General features: G+C 41.9%; 1 protein-coding gene across 1 annotated transcript in view; it reads right to left on the bottom strand.

Annotated features, from left to right (window-relative positions):
* Positions 1 to 298: 298 nt before the first annotated feature.
* LOC106962769 (uncharacterized) overlaps positions 299 to 17,992 on the bottom strand; it is a 53,725-nt gene continuing 36,031 nt past the window's right edge. Inside the window, exons 6-10 of the mRNA XM_015057382.1 lie at positions 17,137 to 17,254; positions 13,027 to 13,341; positions 8,387 to 8,594; positions 6,487 to 6,976; positions 299 to 3,904 (exon numbers count right to left, since the gene is read on the bottom strand). Coding sequence (XP_014912868.1) covers positions 2,903 to 3,904; positions 6,487 to 6,976; positions 8,387 to 8,594; positions 13,027 to 13,341; positions 17,137 to 17,254 — 2,133 coding nt within the window. The 3' untranslated portion in view covers positions 299 to 2,902. The remainder of the gene's footprint in view (positions 3,905 to 6,486; positions 6,977 to 8,386; positions 8,595 to 13,026; positions 13,342 to 17,136; positions 17,255 to 17,992) is intronic.

Genomic DNA, 17,992 nt, shown 5'->3' with positions numbered 1-17,992 from the left:
ACACGCACACAGTTTCTTTCAAATGAGTTGTTCACTGGGACAGGCTTGCCAACAGGTTTCTCTGTAACTACACCACTATTTTGCACAACAAGCGTCTGCCAGAGGCCACATGTATAATTGAACGGTCGGCTTGTCTGTTGTCGAGAGAAGAGCTACCACATGACGAACCCATTTACAAATGTTAAATACAGGGTGCTGCTTTTATTCCAGCTCAGTTGATCGATTTCTAATCTACAATACATACATATAGTCCTGACAGTGCTCCATTTGAACACCTAAATTCTTCTTTTATTTTTTCCAAACTCGTTTTTTTTTTTTTTTTAATCTCATATAGTCTCTTTCAGCAGTATTATTCAGTGGTATTTACATTTAAAATGATCTTACATACAGTCAAACAACGTATATATTTTTAATCGACATCTTATAAAACAAGTGTTATCTTTGAACTTTGTTCATGATCTGTTGCTGAACATCGTACAGTAGAAAAGTGCATTCCAGCTGAAAACTCAAACTCATTTGCATCATGACCTTTGATGGCGACACGACGGCGTACGGCGGGAGTCTCTGTGCTGACGCACCCCTACTGTTTAACTAAGAGACTTGTGGAAAGTTTTTCTTTCATTTAGGCAGTACAAGTGTTCAAAGGAGGAAGTGATCGGCACGGATTACCCCTCCCCCACTTGTGGTCAGAAGTCATGCATACTTAGTCCTCGAGGTGCGAACAGTGAGACTACGTAGGGCGGCTGTAGAGGTACACAGAAAATAGAAAGGAAAACAGAGAACAGCAGACTTCACAGGTTCTTCCTACTGTTCTGTAACTGAATGTCTAGCGTTCTAAAATGTGAGTTGAATACGTGTACAGTGCTTTGAAAAAGTATTTCTAACCCCTGAACTTGTTCACATTTTGTCACATCGCAACCACAAACCTCAGTGATTTTATGGTAAATGATAAAACGATGGCCCAAGTCTTTTTTTTTTTTTTTTTTTTTTTTGCCTACATCATCTTTTGGCATTAAATAGGTGTTGGTTTTTATTTGCAAAAAAATCACTTTTGAAAAAAAAATAAATAAATAAAATAAACTTAGGTAATTATTTCAGTGGGACTTCAATGACTTTGTTGTGACACCGCTTGGTTATGTTCTGTGTTTTGTCTTTGTCCTGAATGTAACCATTTTAATTTGTACCCTTTTTTTTGTTCTTTGTGTTTGTTGTTTTCATGTCTAATTAATTATTTTGCAGATCAATACTTCTGTTCGCTAGTCTGCAATGTTTGTTTCGCATGAACGAATCAGTAAAGTAAAAAGAAAAACCGACACAAAGTAGTGCATAGTTGTAAAGTTGAAAGAATGGGATTTTTCTTTCTGTTTATTTTATTTTTTTTTTACAATTAAAAATCAGAACTATTTGGCTTCAGTTTATTCAACCCCTTTAATTGGACACCCCTAAATAAAATCAAGTGGATTGACTTCATAAGCCACATTTAGTCAATGTCACATTTAATATCAGTAGGCTTACACACAAGTAAGCAAACACACACTGCATTAATTAATTAAAACCACTACAGAATTTGCACCATTCCTACTGTTTAACGTGGTAGTGGCTGCATCATGCTGTGGAGATGCTTCTCCCAGCAAGCTTGTCAGAGTTAATGGGAGCATGGAAAACATTTTAAATCCCTCCACTTCGTCGGTAGGGACTACTTTGTGTTGCTGTATCTTAAAGTTTTCTTAGGTTACAAGGTTGCAGGTGTGACAAAATGTAAAAGATTCAAGAAAGAAAAAAAAAATACTTCTGAAGGTACTGCGAATCACCTTGCTTTAGTACAATCGATGCTTTACTGTATTCAGTCCTTTTGTCGGGACGTGTCAGCGTGTAAAATCTCTGTAAACATATCAACACTCGACTACAAAAGGTTGGGGGCGTGAGGCGGGGCGGCGGTGGGGGAGTGGGGGGACAACATCCCTAAACGGCTTAAATTTTTCACAATGTCTGTTTTACTCGTGGGGCTCAGAGGAGGTTTGGAATCTTTTGGCGGGACTTAAATGATTCATCATTTTCATTTGGAATGGAGAAGCAAGCTGAATTATTCACTTTTCTGCCCCGGCAGAAGGAATAAAAAGTAATAGTTCGCTGTACAATCGCTTCACTTGTGAGATCGTTTATGACGCTATACATTCCCGCCATCCTGCTCTCTCTTCGTCCCAGAAACCCTTCCGGCCATTTTGTGTGTTTTTCCACTTTTCGACTCCGTCTGCGCATCGTTCCAAATACCAACACCGTTGCCTGTGCAGCACTACTTCTTATTCTCCTCTTTAAATTGTCCCTGGGTATTTTGATTTCTACTCCTCATCTCTCTTTTTTATCTTTATTTAATTCTTCACACTTAAGCTCACGAAGACTGGTGTGTCTGAATAATGCACTTGTTCCTACATAGCCAGACTTTCTCTCTCACGCACACACACACGCGCTCACACACTCGCACAACAAGTAGCATCTTTCTTTCTCCTTGTTTTCCTGCTAATTCTCATTCCATACGTGCGGGCTGAATTAAATCGAGTCTGGGATGTTTGGGTTGTTTTTCTTTGTCCAGAGCGTTTAACAAATTGTTGCTGCCCCGAGCCCATGCAGCCTCTGCATTGTCTCAGTATCTGTGCTCAACCATATCAGCGTTTCAACACTTATTGCTTTAAATTACATCAATCACTCCCTCTCCTGCCCTCACATTCTCCATCCTCCCTTGGCTCATTTTTCTCTGTCTCTTTTTATTACTTTGCCTCTTCATCGTTCTCTCCTTTAACTTCTCTTCACATTATTCTACCTCTAGTTGCCTTTTCATCACCTACCCTTCCTTACTGCCTCCTTTGCCCCCACTGATTTCCCGTTTTTTTGTTATTGTTTTTTTTCAGTCTTTCCCTTCATCCCTTGCTTCCTCCACCTCCCTCTTCTCTGTTTTGTCAGACTCTTCCTTCTGCTCTCTCTCCTTTTTGGCAACATCTTCAACTTTTTCTTGATCTTCTCTAGCTTTCTCTCTGTTTTTAAAGAGCTGGGCTAGTTTCTGGAACTGAGGGCCCCAGTCTTCGAGCCCCACACCCCAATCCTCCTTCTCGCCGTCGCTCTCCAGTGAGCTGAGGGACCCGGCTCTGGATCCTGTCCCCTCCAGGCCGTACACCTGTACTGAGTCGTACGGCGGCTGAGACGGGTCGAAAGTGACCTGGGCAAGACGCAGGCGTAGGAACTCACCCACCCTGAGTGCCAAGGAGGGGCCGCCGGGCCCCTGCGGCCCTCTTGTTGCCTCCATCCCAGGAACCCAGCCAGGCCCATAGCTCATCACTCCGCCTAGCGTTCCCCTCGGCTGCCCCGGGAAGGGTAAAAGCTGGGGGCTCATGTCCCTCCTGCCCAAAACGTACCCCCCTAAACCCATCTGCTCTCGCCAGTCCCCGATAAATCCAGCTGCGTCCGTGAAGACAGACGGCGTTCCGGTCAGCGGGATCCCTCCATTCTCCCTGTCCGGTCTCGCCACCACAAAGTTGCTTCCCATTTCCAGCCCCCCTCTCCCCAGGCTGCTGGTGTAGTCCCTCTTTCCAGGCACCTCCCCCTGGAGGACAGTGGCGTAGTTGCGTCCGCCGACTGATTGTCCGTCTCTGGAAGCGTTCCCGTTCCCGACTCCTCGTCCCCGCTCCCCTCCTCCGCCTTCGCTTCCTCCTCCCTCCCCGCTGGGGTCGTGTTCGGGCAGGCCGGGGCCGGTGCGCTTCGGGGACGGGCCGGAGCGGGAGGCCCTGCGCCCGGCCATGGGGAGGGTCGCCGAGTCGCAAACCCAGCCTCCGACGGCGTGACCCTGACCCATCAAAGAGCCGGAGCGGGTCATAACGAGGCTGTGCTCCCTGGGCAACGTCTCTGACTGCACCTGGGGGAAACATGGGTGAGCATGAGTACGTTCAGTTTTGAAAATAAAATCAGTTTTATTAGACAAAACAGGAGGAAAGATTTAACAGAAGAGACAGTAAATATGGTAGAGAGTGGTGACACAAAGCTCAGATGATGGTTCCTACACAGTTTTTAATAAAAGTCTAAACTTTTCCAGACTCATTAATCCTCAGGCCTCTTTAGCATATTTTCATGTTTAAAGGTTAAACAGAAAACCTCAGAAATTTTTTTTTGGTAGCTATTAGGGATACACACAATTAATCAACCTATGATTTGATTGGATTGTTAGATTAAAATTAGTTTGAACCAATGAACTAATAACGTCCACTTAGACCTTCTTTTAGCATTGTAGTTTGGCCTTCATTCAGAAGAGGGCGCCACTTGTCATCCTTAAAACAGCGTTAGCTGATATAGAAATAAAGGTGGCGGGGAGATTCCAGAATGGGAAAGAGAATCAGTCCAAAAAGAGTGTGATGTGGGATGCAACATGCACTTTATGCAGTTTTGTTTTGAAATACAAACACTCAACATACTCCTAAGGTTTTTATTCTAATATCGCTCATTCAGAAAAGCTGCACAAATTACTGATATACTATGAAGTTTAATAATGTGAAAAAAACGGCCATTTTCTGTTTATTCAGACAGTATGTAAATAAAGCTGACTTTATATATATATATATATATATATATATATATATATATATATATATATATATATATAATTATTATTTTTAAATTTAGCGTATTTAGCCCTTTACATTTTGGAAAGACGCCCCGCCATCTTGATTGAAATGAAATCTCAAGTTTTTTAAGAAACTGGCTGCTTGCATGATGAATCAACTTTAGATTAATTCAATAATCAATAACTTGTATCCCTTGTCGCTATTTCTAAATAGGATGAAAGGAACAAGAAAATAAAAAATGGAAGAGAAGGAAGAATAAAAGAATAACGGAAGCATGAAAGAAAAGGAAGGAGGGAAGCATGCAAAAGATGAAGGCGAAATAGAAACTGATGAATTAATGCAAGCAGCTTTCAGATAATAGAACAAGGAATAAAAAAAATTTAAATATGGAAACACATCATTCCCCAAACTCATCCAGAGTTGGAGAGGGGGGGGATGTCATCAATCAATTTCCATCCTCTTCCAGAATTTTGCTCCCTGTGGAAAAAGCTTGAGAAAACGATGATGGAAAGGGCCTGACACGATAGAGAGAGAAACTGAACTGCAGTGAAGGGAGTAGAAGAGGAGTTGTACGAAGTCATAGATATTAATTGAGAAGCAGAATGAGCCAACAGTGAAAGGGAGATGAATCGGGAAGTGAAACAGAGACAGAATATTTGAAAATTAAATAAAGCAGCGGAGAGCCTCGCTACGACTTAATAAATAAAAGAAGACAAAAAAATGTACAATGGGGTATAAATGTGCTGATATATCTGCACCATCAACTTCTCCCGCCATTGTCCTGCTCAGTTCTGCTGATTTACAGACACTAAAACGCTTTAGTGTGGGAGGACTGCAATTATCTACCGTATTATGTTAAATGGAAACTTAACAATTCCTTTATATTTGCTTAATTACTTTCTAACATATTATTTGCTCATACAATAGAATAATTAAGTCACTCATTCAACTTTAATTCCAATTCCGATGCAGCCATCTATCATTAGCCCAGGAAATTATTTAAATGTATTTTATGATTTAGCACAACATGTACCTTTGCTTTTTTTGCTTCCTTCTCATGATGTCTAGCTCTCCATCTGTTCACATATTTCGCTGCTTTTGCAGAGCAGAACACCAGTTTTCACACCAAACGCTCATGGATGCATGATTTGCACGACGAACATGCGAGGATTATTAGATGGACCGTTTCAGTCCATCCTGCAAATCAGAACCAAAACACGTTTCGTAAACAGGGCACTTCATTTCAACTCATCAAAAAGTTGATTTATAATCCAAGATGAATTGAATTAGCTTCCAAATCACTCCCAACACTCGCAAAAGTATTCACTTCGTTCTATTTTTAGCTACATAGGCACAAACTTTAATGTGAGAATGAAAATGGAATGAAAAAGAGTCGATACTTAAAGTCCAGACCCAAATCCAACAAGGAATTAACTGAGTATTTGCAACACATGAACATGCTTTGAGCACATGTGTTGAACCTTATGTGGCCCTCTGGAATATAGAGGGCCACATAAATGAAGCTATTCGGTAATAGTTGTATGTTTAAATATTACTTTATTAGTCAATTCAAGTCAGTTTTTGTTTGTATAGGACCCAATTACATTGGTGTGAAAAGATATTAAAAATTTTTACATTTTAAGAAGTGCTAATCAAACGCAGAGAAAACTATAAAATGTAACAGTTTGTTAATAGATAGTTTTATCAATACTTTCTGCCACTATCTGCCCTTTGAGGACATTCATGTGTAGAAGATGAACCTCCAGTCGTTTTTAGGTTTCTCTTTCAGAAATGTGCAATATTTAGCTCCATCTTAAGTTGTAGATACTTCTGCAGGGTAATGCATATTTTCCAACCGATCCTTTCCATATATGCTTACCCAGTCCAGATCCTGATTGTGATTGCTTTTGTCCTCGTTACTTCCGTCCATGCAGCTGCTTCCCGGTCCCGTCCCGCCTCCTCTCTCCTGGCTGTCGCTGGTCCTCGGAGTCCCTCCGTCTGACGTGCTCACTCCGCTTTGCGGCGCTGTCCCGTCACGGCTGCCGGTGCGACTGCCCGTTCGGCTCCCTGTGCTGAGGTCCGTGGGCGCTACGTACACCGCCCCCGACTCCATCGGCCCGACCATGGCGCCTTGGTTCTGGATGACCAGGGAGTGGTCCGGCTGGGCTCCGGGAATGCGGTACGCCAGCTCCGCCAGGCCCGGGTCGAAGGGTCCTCCTGGTGTACGGCGGAGAACCGGGAGGGTGTGGCTGCTGTAGCAGAGGCGGCCGTACAGGGGTCCTCCTGGTGCCGAGTAGCCATGGTCCACACTTGGATTCTGGGGCCAGGCGTAGTTGCGAACTTTGTCTTGACCTTGTTGGGTGTAACGCCTGGAAAACAAACAAAATGTTCAAAACTAGATCCTTTTACGGCTGGACAATAAATCCATAACTATAAATATCGTGATAGCGGTGTGATCAATATCAGCAGATAATACGTCTGATAGAATATCTAATAATTTCACAGAAATCTGATCCAGAACCGCATGGCATTCTGGGGGATGTAGGCAGAGGAAAGGCTTTAGTCACTCAACCTCTCATCACCAGCTAAGCAACCAGCTCACTCTCTCTTGGGTTACCTAGCAACAACTTGTTGAGAATATTGCGCAACAGCAGTTTCAAGTTTTGCCACAATAACTTAAAAATAAAAAACAATGGCATGCAGTGAAAACTGGGGAAGTTTTTTCCCCAGTTCTCAGTTTGTCTTTACCAGTTCGCCTTTTTGTTTTCAGATATTAAAACCAAAAAGCAGAGCAATAATTATCAATTTTGACTGATAATGCTTATGTTTTTCAGCCATTTCATCCAGCCCTAGATCCTTTTTTATGTTTTTCTTTTTTTAGCAATGTGCTATCTGATTTACACTAAACAGGGGTATTTTGATCTTTCAACTGTCCTGCTTGCAAACTACCAATCTGATATAATATAATCCTGTGCAAGATCAGCCACTATGAGAGCAAGCGACTTAAAATACAAATGAGCTTCAACTAACAGCAAACGATGTTTGTTCAAATATGCTAATGCTAAAATAAGGCAATAAATTAACTGCTTTGCAAAAAAAAAAAAAAAAAAATCAATCATAATTTGGGTCAAAACGCGGCTTCACATTCACAAAGTTTAATTTAATAACTTCTCAGGCGCACAGCATCAACAACAATAAAACCTAAAAAGGAATTGTTGCAGGGATGTTGCACTGTATTGCACTAGATTTTTTTCTTTCTAAATGTTGTTGTGTCCACGTCTTATAAAGTGGAAAAAAAAAAAAAAAGCAATTTTCGATAAACTGCAGGCACTCTTTGTACTTGTTTATGGCCTCTCCATATGGCCTGCATGAATTCGGGAACTAATTATTACTCCAAAGGCAATAACAACGTTTCACAGAAGCATCAAAGTGGGTGCAAACGGCCCTCTGATGTAGCGGGACACAAACGAGCTTTAACAAAAACGGACAGAACAAAGTGGTCTCCCGGGACCGCCGTGCTTGATAGCCTTCTGTTTCGGCATTTTGATCGGGGATTGATTATGACCCGGGAGCTGCGGCCCGACTGCTTGCTTAAGTGCATCGGTTGAGTCCTGAGTGCTGCAGGAGCCTTTTCTACAGCGGGAGGGACGGACGGGCGCTGAGGAGGTGATGTTTACCTCTTGTGCTCCCCTTTGGCGTGTAATGTGAGACCAGCTTTGAGGTTTTGATGAAACCGAACTCGTCTGCACGTTATGTAAACAGTCCCTCAGCCTACTTACACATTCCTGCTGTCGAGCGTGCGATAGCCTCGAGAGCGGGAGCTGTGCGGCGCGCTCTGGAGCGCGGCGATATCAAAGGCGGCCGTGTCGGCCTCGCCGCCGCCCTCGTCGTCGTAGGTTATGATGTTCTCGCGCACGTCGTCCTCCTCCAGCGGCGACAGGGAGTCCCTCTTCTGACGGCGCAGCGACAGCGACAGGGCGCTCACTGCTGCGGAGGGGACGGGCGTCGATGATATCCAAGCAGAAAAAGAGAGAGAGAGAGAGAGAGAGAGAGAATGATGAACAATGGAGGAGAAGGTGCATCATAAGTCACAGGGGAAATAAAGGAAAGCAGGTGGAGGACGGAGTGAGTGAGATTCATACGGACAAAGAGGTGAAATTCTCAAAGACAAAGAGAACGCAGAAGAGGCCTTAGGTTAGAGGGCCGGTATATCATATCAGCAGACTGCATGCCTCCACTCTGTAATTGACTTTGAGCTCTAACTGGGCAAACGGATACCTTACCCTCTCATGACTCCATGACTCTTGTTCTATATTCTCAAAGCAAGGAGCCGCATTTGACCCTGAGCTGTGGCAATGAGCAAAGCGATGGAAGCTCATTAGCAGTGATACCTGTGGCCACGTTCAACCATTGTGCGTGGTTTCATAATTTACAATGGAATTCATAATTATCTTACTAACTGGGGAAAATGTTACTACGCGTGTAACTGTAGGGCAACAACCAGATTGAAAAAAAAAAAAAAAAAAAACCCAAACAATAAATAGTTTCAATGTGTTTTGGTGTCAGGGGGATAAAAAAAAACTCTTTCCAAATGGAATGCAAATGCCTTGGCATAAAACTTTAAACTATTTTGAACTTGGATTTAAACTAATTCAGAGCTATTACTGAAACTTATTTTTATATTGAAACTTGTTTAAACAGGCAGTATTGTGTGTTTTCCAGCCACATGCCGTTTTGGAGTGCATAATACCTTCAGTTGTTATAAAAATGCTACAGGAGACTAAAGGATTCCTCCTTTAGTCTCACTCCAGGTATGTTTTTGATGAGGGAATCGCATTATAATATGACGTAAACCTTAAAAAAGTCAATTTTACACAATACTGCCCCTTTAACATATTAATTTGATCATTTTGTAGAAAAACTGATCAAAGTGATGTGAAGCACATAAGCACCACATCAGTAGTGGCACCACATCATGTTCTGACTCACCTCCAGTCGAGTGGAGGTGGGTCTGAACATGAGCATCCTGGTAATAAAATATGTCAATCTGTCAGCTGAGGCCAGTTTTCTAATACTTCCATGAATGTGCTGTCAACAGGAAGTAGGCTCCCCCTTGTGCTGCGTCTCCTACTTGCTGCTGAGAAGAGAGAAACTGGGTTATGTGCTCTCCACAAGTCTGCACTGAATATTATCCCAGTCCTGAATATCAGATCATTTCTTCCTTTTTGACTGGTTAGAAAGTAAGTAGGATGTCTCCCATCAATGAGGACTGCCATTGGAAAATATCCAATGAAAAGACAAAAATATCTTTTCTACACGGAAGATACAAACACATCTCATCTTTAGATTGAACCCATAAATAAAACCAGTTTAACAGAAACAAAATATCACACTTTCACAAACGCTCCCAGTCCAAAATCTGGAATCTTTCATGACAACTAATAAAAGCTCTGAAATTCGCTTTTCAACAACTGGCCTAGATTTGGGCACAGAAACGATGTAATATATTAATAGCCTACTTGTTCATTTAAAAGCCACCTATAAGCAGAGCATAATGAGGTTCTGTAGAAATTTGAAATCGAGCCTCATATCCAGTGCAATATTGAGCAGAACCACACAAGCCAAAAACGATGTCACAAATATTCTCTGTGTATCTTGTGGAGCTGATAAGTGATCAAATCTTAATCACATAATTTATACAACATTTTAAAGAAACTAGCCAATCAGAAATCCTGAGCTCAGTCACTGCTGTCCAAAACTATTATTTCCAATTTTTTTTTTTTTATTATCTGTGGAGTCGAAAAAGTATTTTCTCCCTACTTGCCTTGTATTTAATTGTTATTTTCATGAAAACTTTATGACAAACCAAGATCATTTAGCAATAAAACCATCAGTACACAGAAGCAGGGTTTGATTGTCAGAATCTGTTTCCACGTCCAAGGTAAACAAAGAGGTTGACCGTCTCCAATTGTCCTGTTATAATTTGGGAAATAGTGCAGACTAATGAGCTTCATTTCCACTACCGCACCACCAGTCCACACTGACAGAAACTTAACTACAAAATCCAAGACCTGGCATTGGATCTGAGCGTGTTTTATGCTCAGATCCCATTTTAACGGATCCCCAAACTGGCATTAAAAAGACTGCACTCCAGTGTTTCTCCTACACAAACAAAATATCAAATAAAATAGCGCACGCCGACCCGTGACGTACCTCTCTAGTGGAATTGAGGCATAACAGTACGTCTTTGTTACGACTGATTGATCAGTTAACCAGACGTGCTGAATAAATATGAGAATTTTACACGGTTAAAACGTTAATTTCTTGTTTTGTTGCAATTGTTTACAATTAGGCAATAGAAGCTTAGGGAAGGGGCTTAGCAAGGAGAGAACGATAGCATCACTGCGTGTCCACGCGCGCTTATATCTCCTTGTGGGTGTCATGTAGGCGGCTAAGCTGCTGCATTAAGTTAATCTGCTTGTCAGAAGTTGCTTTATTTATTTTCTACGGCTAAAATCCACTGATCCATGTGCAAAAATATTATAAACATCCACGATAATATGTGGGCTCATTTCCACAGCCTACTGCACATATTTTCTCACTAAAAGAGAGCCGTCAGAGGTCGTTAATGCAGGCCCAGTTTCTTTTTAATCACCAGACTCGATCCTCATGGAGCCATTGTCAAAGCCTCTTTGAGGACTTTCTGGCATTTTGTGTATGTTCTGGTTTTAATGTGTTATATCTTTATCGCACAACTAAAAAAAAAAACACCCTGTTATAGACTGTCAAATACCACAACACAGTTCAGGCATTTACCTATTGTGGTTCATTCCTCAGCTCCGTCAAAGCCGCCCTCACTCACACCGTGTTACATTAGTGTTGTGATTGAACCGGCCGCTCCCAGAATAATAACGACTGCATCAAACCCGGCGTCAGTGGCGATCCAGCTGGCTGAATGGAACCGACAACGATGCTGGCCGCCAGCCAAGGCCTTCTCTGAGACTCAGCATTATGAGGCGGAGCAGTGACATTTGGTTACGCTGCTACAGAAGAAGAAGAAGAAAAAAAAAAAACGAAAACGGAGAACCCAGATAATCACTCGGTAATGCTACGTTAGCGCTGATCGGAGTTGACCTTGCCAAAAGAAATAAGTGGGCTAAACCAGAAAGAAAAAAAGCAAACCCGGCTATTGAGTGGCTGTGACTCAGAGAAATATTTCCACTGCTGCTTTTATTGTTTCCATATGCAGATTAGGCAGCGGTAGTGGTAGAGTAGTGGTAAAAATACAGCACTAAAACACTAATTACTCAGCAGTTTTTATTAGATTAGCATTAAAATGAAAATTATATCTCTTTGCTGTATATATAACAATGTGTGCTGGAGTATAATCATCAATGAGGTTATATAAGAAGAGGCCTTTTTATTTTTAACTGGGAAATGATTAATGATACTCTGTTTAGCGGACAGCACTGCAGCTATTTTAGTTAAAGAGATCTCATATAGAGCGCAGTAACATTTTTAAAACCACAAATACTTTTAATGTGAAAGGACACAAAATCTTTTTTTTATCTCACTGTCGGACTTTAAATTTGTCTTTTTTTCTACTTTGGGTCAGCAAGGATTAGCAACATTTGAATTTGCGAAGTTATACGACTGTTTTTATAAAAGATTTTATAACCTTTCTTCATTTTTAATGGGATTTTTGTGTCTACGTAATTTGGGAATGTCCAGAATATGTCAGTTTGAGGCACAGCTGTTGATGTATTTTAAGGAAACAACTCAAAGAGATTACTTGTGTGACATGATGCATAAATAAAATAAAATAAAATAAAATAAAATAAAATAAAATAAAATAAACAAGCATTTTGGACCTCAACTTTGGCTGATCTCTGTTTAACAACAATTGTAGGAAGATTTTAGCTGCTCAACCTTTCGTCACCAGCAAAGCAAGGTGAGCGGCATCAACTAACTCGCCCGCTCACGGGTTACCTAGCAACAACCTGTTGAGTAGGTTGCGCAGCAGCAGCTTCAGGTTTTGTTACCGTGCCTCATAACTGCTTAAAACAAAAAATTTGGATGAAACAGGAAAGGTCACGTCACCAGTTTGGCAGTATTTCAGGTATTGAAAACCAAAAACTAATCATTAATTATCGATATGGACTGATATGAAATCCTTATGTCGTGGTTTGGTTCTCTCTGCCGTATCGTCCAGCTCCAGAAGATCCAAAGAAAGTTTGTGGGATTGAGTGAAAAAGCTGTTTGGCTAAAGCCTGATTCACTTCTGTCATGAGGAACGGCACGAATTTCCAGCAAACTGCAGCAAATACATTTTAATCAGTTTTTGTCTGATTTAATGTGTATTTCTGGTGTATCCAGGTATCCGGTTTCAACTGTATATTTCATGTGACAAAATATTTACCCAGTAGCGTAGCAACACAAGCCAGGATAGCCAGCAGGGCGGCAGTGCTGAGCCCCGGGGAGGGTAGCATGGACTGCTGAGGCAGACACACTGCCTCTCTCTCCCAGTCCGAATCTCCCTCCGTCTGCTTGTCCTTCTCCTCGGCGCGGGCTCCCCCCCTCAGGCAGGGGCAGACAGACACGGTGACCGTCCCCGTGCTGGTGAGGCCCGACGTCCCGTCCCTGAGGACGAGCGGGACGTACAGCGTCAAGGTGGAGGATGGGGAGCGGGACAACGGCTGGAGCTGGGACAGCAGCACCAGGCTGGCTGTGGGGCCTGCCGGGGAAAATCAGACAGAGAGGAAAACACGTGTTATTAATCAGCGGTTAACTGCCTCTTAGGATTCTCCGTTTTCTGTGCTAAATCATGGCAGGAGGTCGCGTTCTGATAACAGTGCCCCAAAACCCCAGCTTTCAACTTCGCAAATCTGTGATCGTGTCAGTTGCTGATTGATTTATACCTCTTGCAGGAATAAAGCTTTTGAAAATTTCAAACTTTTCTTTGTTTTTTTTTTGTTTTTTTTTACATTTTGCACAACTTGAACAATTTAAGTGACAGACCAGCATTGCTTGTAACAAGAATGACTATGCTATATAAGTTAATGATATGGCACTGCTTGAAGAGTCATGACAGGTACAGATGTTTAAGAGATGTGAACATGTCAAAACGCCGAGCTGCATCAATATATCTTAGTTGCCTTTCAATGGAGATGCTCATACTCTGGTAAAAGACTAAATGTCATGCAGAATAAAACAATCCAAAGCATCAAACTCACAAATATTCTGTTTGATTTCAGCAGGTGCAACCCAACAGCTCTGCCAGTTCTGTGGACACCAACACAGGCCAATTACTAGATTAGCGAGCCATTAAAGGAACCATTATTCTTGACTTCTGATCCTTAACGAAGCAACAATCGTCATCCATCGAGACGGACTGCCACGCACATAAACAATGTCTTGTAAACCCACCCATTGTAGCTCTGGGTGTAAAACCTTTGTCCTGCTGGAAGGGAAACCTCTGCGTTATTCTCAAGTCTTACGCTCGAGTCACCTTTCAATCAACTCTGAATTGTTTCATTTTTTTCTCTTGTTCACCATAAAAAATCTCAGCTGCTTTGCTGATTAATGCCTTGCCCTGCCTGTTAGTTTTGGTTAGTAGTCACATTTTGGTTCATTTGAAGTTGTACTCGATTGGATTTCATTTTGGAGTATCCAAGAAAAGGGGGCTACTATTTAGAAATAGTAACCATGCTCCCAAATTGCATTTTTTTTCTATCGATTTGTCTTCCACTTCACAATGGTGCACTACTTTTTGTTCAGTAACATTAAATTCCAGTGAAATACACTGAAGTTTGTGTCTGTGGGGGGCAAAACATAAAAGAATGCTAAGGGATATGAAAACCTTTGTAAGAGGCTAAAGTTTCTGAAAGTACAAACGCTACAAAATCTGAAATGTTTAAGTGTTAGACAATATCTTGCATACAAGATATTGAGAATCTTGTATGCAATGTTTTTGCGATTGAAATGTCTCTTCTAACCTCCAACAAATAGATTTCTCTATGTGCATGGAAAATGTTTTTTTTTTTTTAAAGATATTTCTATATCAAATAACGGAGACTAAAAAAAACCCCAGAATGCCGTGAGATAAAAGAAGGCATGGATATTCTTTATCAACATGAATGTCACTGCAAAGTTGCACCAACATGACAAGGGTGATTATCCTGAATCCTCTCTGTTGATTGAAATCACAGATCAGATCATTCTCTTTGGTAACAAAGCAAATAATGAGGCACGTTTTTGTGACAAGCTGTCCATATGGGAACGGAACATGATCTTATTGTTCCTCTGTTCTGCTGCTGGATGACACATCAAAGAGGACTTTGAAACCACACGTCAGTGGATTTATCCTCCTGATCCGTGATCCATCACTGTGTTCTAATCAAGGGACAAAAAGCTGTTCAAAAAAGTTCTGGGCTTTGTATCGCAGAGACCCGGATGTCCCTGCTTGCCACCGACACTTAAATGAAACATGAGTTCAAGCCTTCGAATTTCAGAGATAAAATTGTTGCTGTGTTATATTATCTGGAAGCATGTGAAAAATGGAAACGATGATTTTAGACTTGTTCCTTTGTGTGGCTAAAATAGACACTTTCATCCAGAGTTGTGAGGGTGCAGTTGGACGCATGAGACAACACACAGAATGTGTGTTGTCTCTGCCTTGCACTCAGAACTACAGGCAATGTAGAGAGACCAATTCACCTGAAACCCATGTTTTTGAACAGTAGATGGAAGCACGAATACCAGCAGAGAATCTAGGTGTGCACCCTGGCCGGGATTCAAACACAGAACCAAGGCAACGCTGCCAGCATCTGCTCCACTGAGCAACCAGGAAATGTACACTTGTGGATGAAACAACGTGTTTCTACAAAACAACTCTTGGATTTTCCTATTTGATTATAATAGTTAATGTAAATATGGCTAGACGCTTTTATTCAGCTGAAAAATAACACAAACTTGAACCACGACCAGATTTTTCTTTTCTCTGTTGGATGTCTTAACTTTTTCCTACATGTCGTAAATAGAATGTCTACAGCCAGAAGCACAGATATGTTGTATGTGATCAACCGTTTTGAATGGTTGAGACCCATCTATACATGGAGGAAGTGGGACGCAAAATTTTGAAGTCTGACAAAGGAGCAACGCCTAGCCGCTAATTTAGATATGTGGATGTTACCTGGGTCAAAATTCAAGCCTTTACTGAACAAATCAACAACACCTGAAGAACGTAGCTACCATCTTTAGACTGTCTGGTAATGACTGATAAAGATGGAAGTCTTACCAGTAAAGCACACACGTGCGCACACATACACAGGGATTGCCAACTACGTTATGAATCTCATCAGCCACTGGAACATAAACTACATCTACTGCTCATCAGAATCCCACAAGGGCAGAAGCAAAGGACCACAGACGCATTGGGAAGGCACAGATAACTTGAGGATAGGCCTAGACATACAGAATTCAGATTAATCAGTCAAACCACTGCAGGAGACGAGAAAAAAAGCAAAAGGACGTCATCATTCAATATGTGCTGCGGAGCGTCCAAGAAACTAATGGGGTCGAGCAAAGAACGACGTTGAAACGTGAAAGTTTTCTGTCACACTGAGGGAACCCAACACACGGGACGTGGTAAAAACAACAACAGCAACAAAAGTTGAAAATTTTTCAACTTTCTTGTGTTGCATTGCTGGCCTACGTGTGAATTTCCCCAGTGGCTTGGCTGTGGGAGGGCAGGTGATTGTATCCTCATTGTGTTAGTCCAATAGAAAATGAATGTAGAGAGAGAAATGTTGCCTCCCGTGTGTTGAACGCTTTAGGATATTTTCCAAGCATCATCTTGGGGTGCAGTTTAAACCCCAGTGTTGGGTTTACAGTGTGTTTACAGAGTGTTCACTGCAAGGCCAAAACCACGAAACAAAAGGAAGGCGGATGGTTTCTATAGTCCAGAGTTAAAAGGAACATTAAGATCGCTAAACTGGAGAAGCTAAGCAGCAGCTAGGCAAACGCTTAGCACAACACAGAAGAGCAAGAGACTAAGAAAGGCTAATAGAAAAAGGACTAATTCCTAATGCCTATTGGGATGAACTCAATTAAATTAATCCGTTTGGTCTTTTCACAAGCATTTTACAAAAACAGTAAGTAAATGTGACGGTGCTGGGGAGACGAATGCAAGGGAGAAATAGGACGGCAAACCAGTGGATTAAACTCAGAAGAAAGATGGATAATATGGCAGAACAAAGGGACTGCTAGAGTTGGTTGACGGATTGATGAAGATTCAGCGACAGAAAATGAGGAGAGAGAGTTTGAGAGAAGCAGACAGATAAAAGCACAAGAAAGAAGGATATCTGAATAAACGGCGATAGGAAAGAGAATGTCTGGAGGAGAAAAAGGAAAAACATTTGGGATTTAGGGTCTTACAAAGTGCAGAAAAGCTGTCTGTCTGCCAGAAAGATGGGGGGGAAAACAAATAAATAAAGAGAGAGCACCTGGGAGGTAAAGATTAAATACCTACCACCACTGTCTCTGACGCTGAAGTTGAGGGCAACGCCGGATTCTGGAGGGATGCTGAAATACACGGTGCTGTCGTTCCCTCCCTCATCTCTATCAATCGCCCGCAACACCTGCACCACCTGAAACAAAGCGATAGAGTGCGGACGAGATTGAGTAAGGGGCGGGAATGAATAAGTGAATGTGACTGTGTGAGAAGAAGGAATACATGGAGGGGGAAGAAGAAAAAAAAACAAAAAGCAATGGAAAAACACTTCACAGAGAGTGCTTTTAGCGATGAACCATTAGCTGATGTCGGCAGGAATCATAACAAGCCAATTAGTGTGAAGACACAAGCGAGCAGCGTCTGATACACCAAATAAATAACAGCATCTGATGTGAATCAGCTTTCACAAATACAGTGAAGTGTGGCTTTCAATTTAGTAAGAGCATCTTCACTGGAAATGGTAACAAAATTAATCTAAAAGATATCTCCCGCAGCCCACGCGTGACGGATAATTTCTTTTTAATGAAAAACTCTGCTTGTCATTATGCAATATGTTCTTTTTTTTCATGAATGCGTTCGAGTTCAAGGCGGGAAAAGCAGGAATGAATGGCGCCGGATGTCCTCCGAGTCAGTCAGCGACTCCAGGCCTTCAGAGGACTCGCTGCGCCGAGTCCCGCTACGTTGTCAGCTTCTGGTGTGAATATTCAGAGGCGTTTTGTCTAATGACTTGTCAAGCCGAGACGTGAACACGCAACTTTAGCGGAGTGAAAGACATCATAATCTTCGTCGTCTCCCGCTCACTCAAACAAGAACATACGCAGACACAAAACAACGAGGATCGCACATAAATCAACGGCGTTGCCACAGAATCACA

This window comes from Poecilia latipinna, unplaced genomic scaffold, assembly GCF_001443285.1.
Source record: "Poecilia latipinna isolate Pla-1442-1.1 unplaced genomic scaffold, P_latipinna-1.0 Scaffold1458, whole genome shotgun sequence".
NCBI lineage: Eukaryota > Metazoa > Chordata > Actinopteri > Cyprinodontiformes > Poeciliidae > Poecilia > Poecilia latipinna.
Note: the sequence above shows the minus strand (reverse complement) of the source record. Positions and strands in the feature narration are given on the sequence as shown.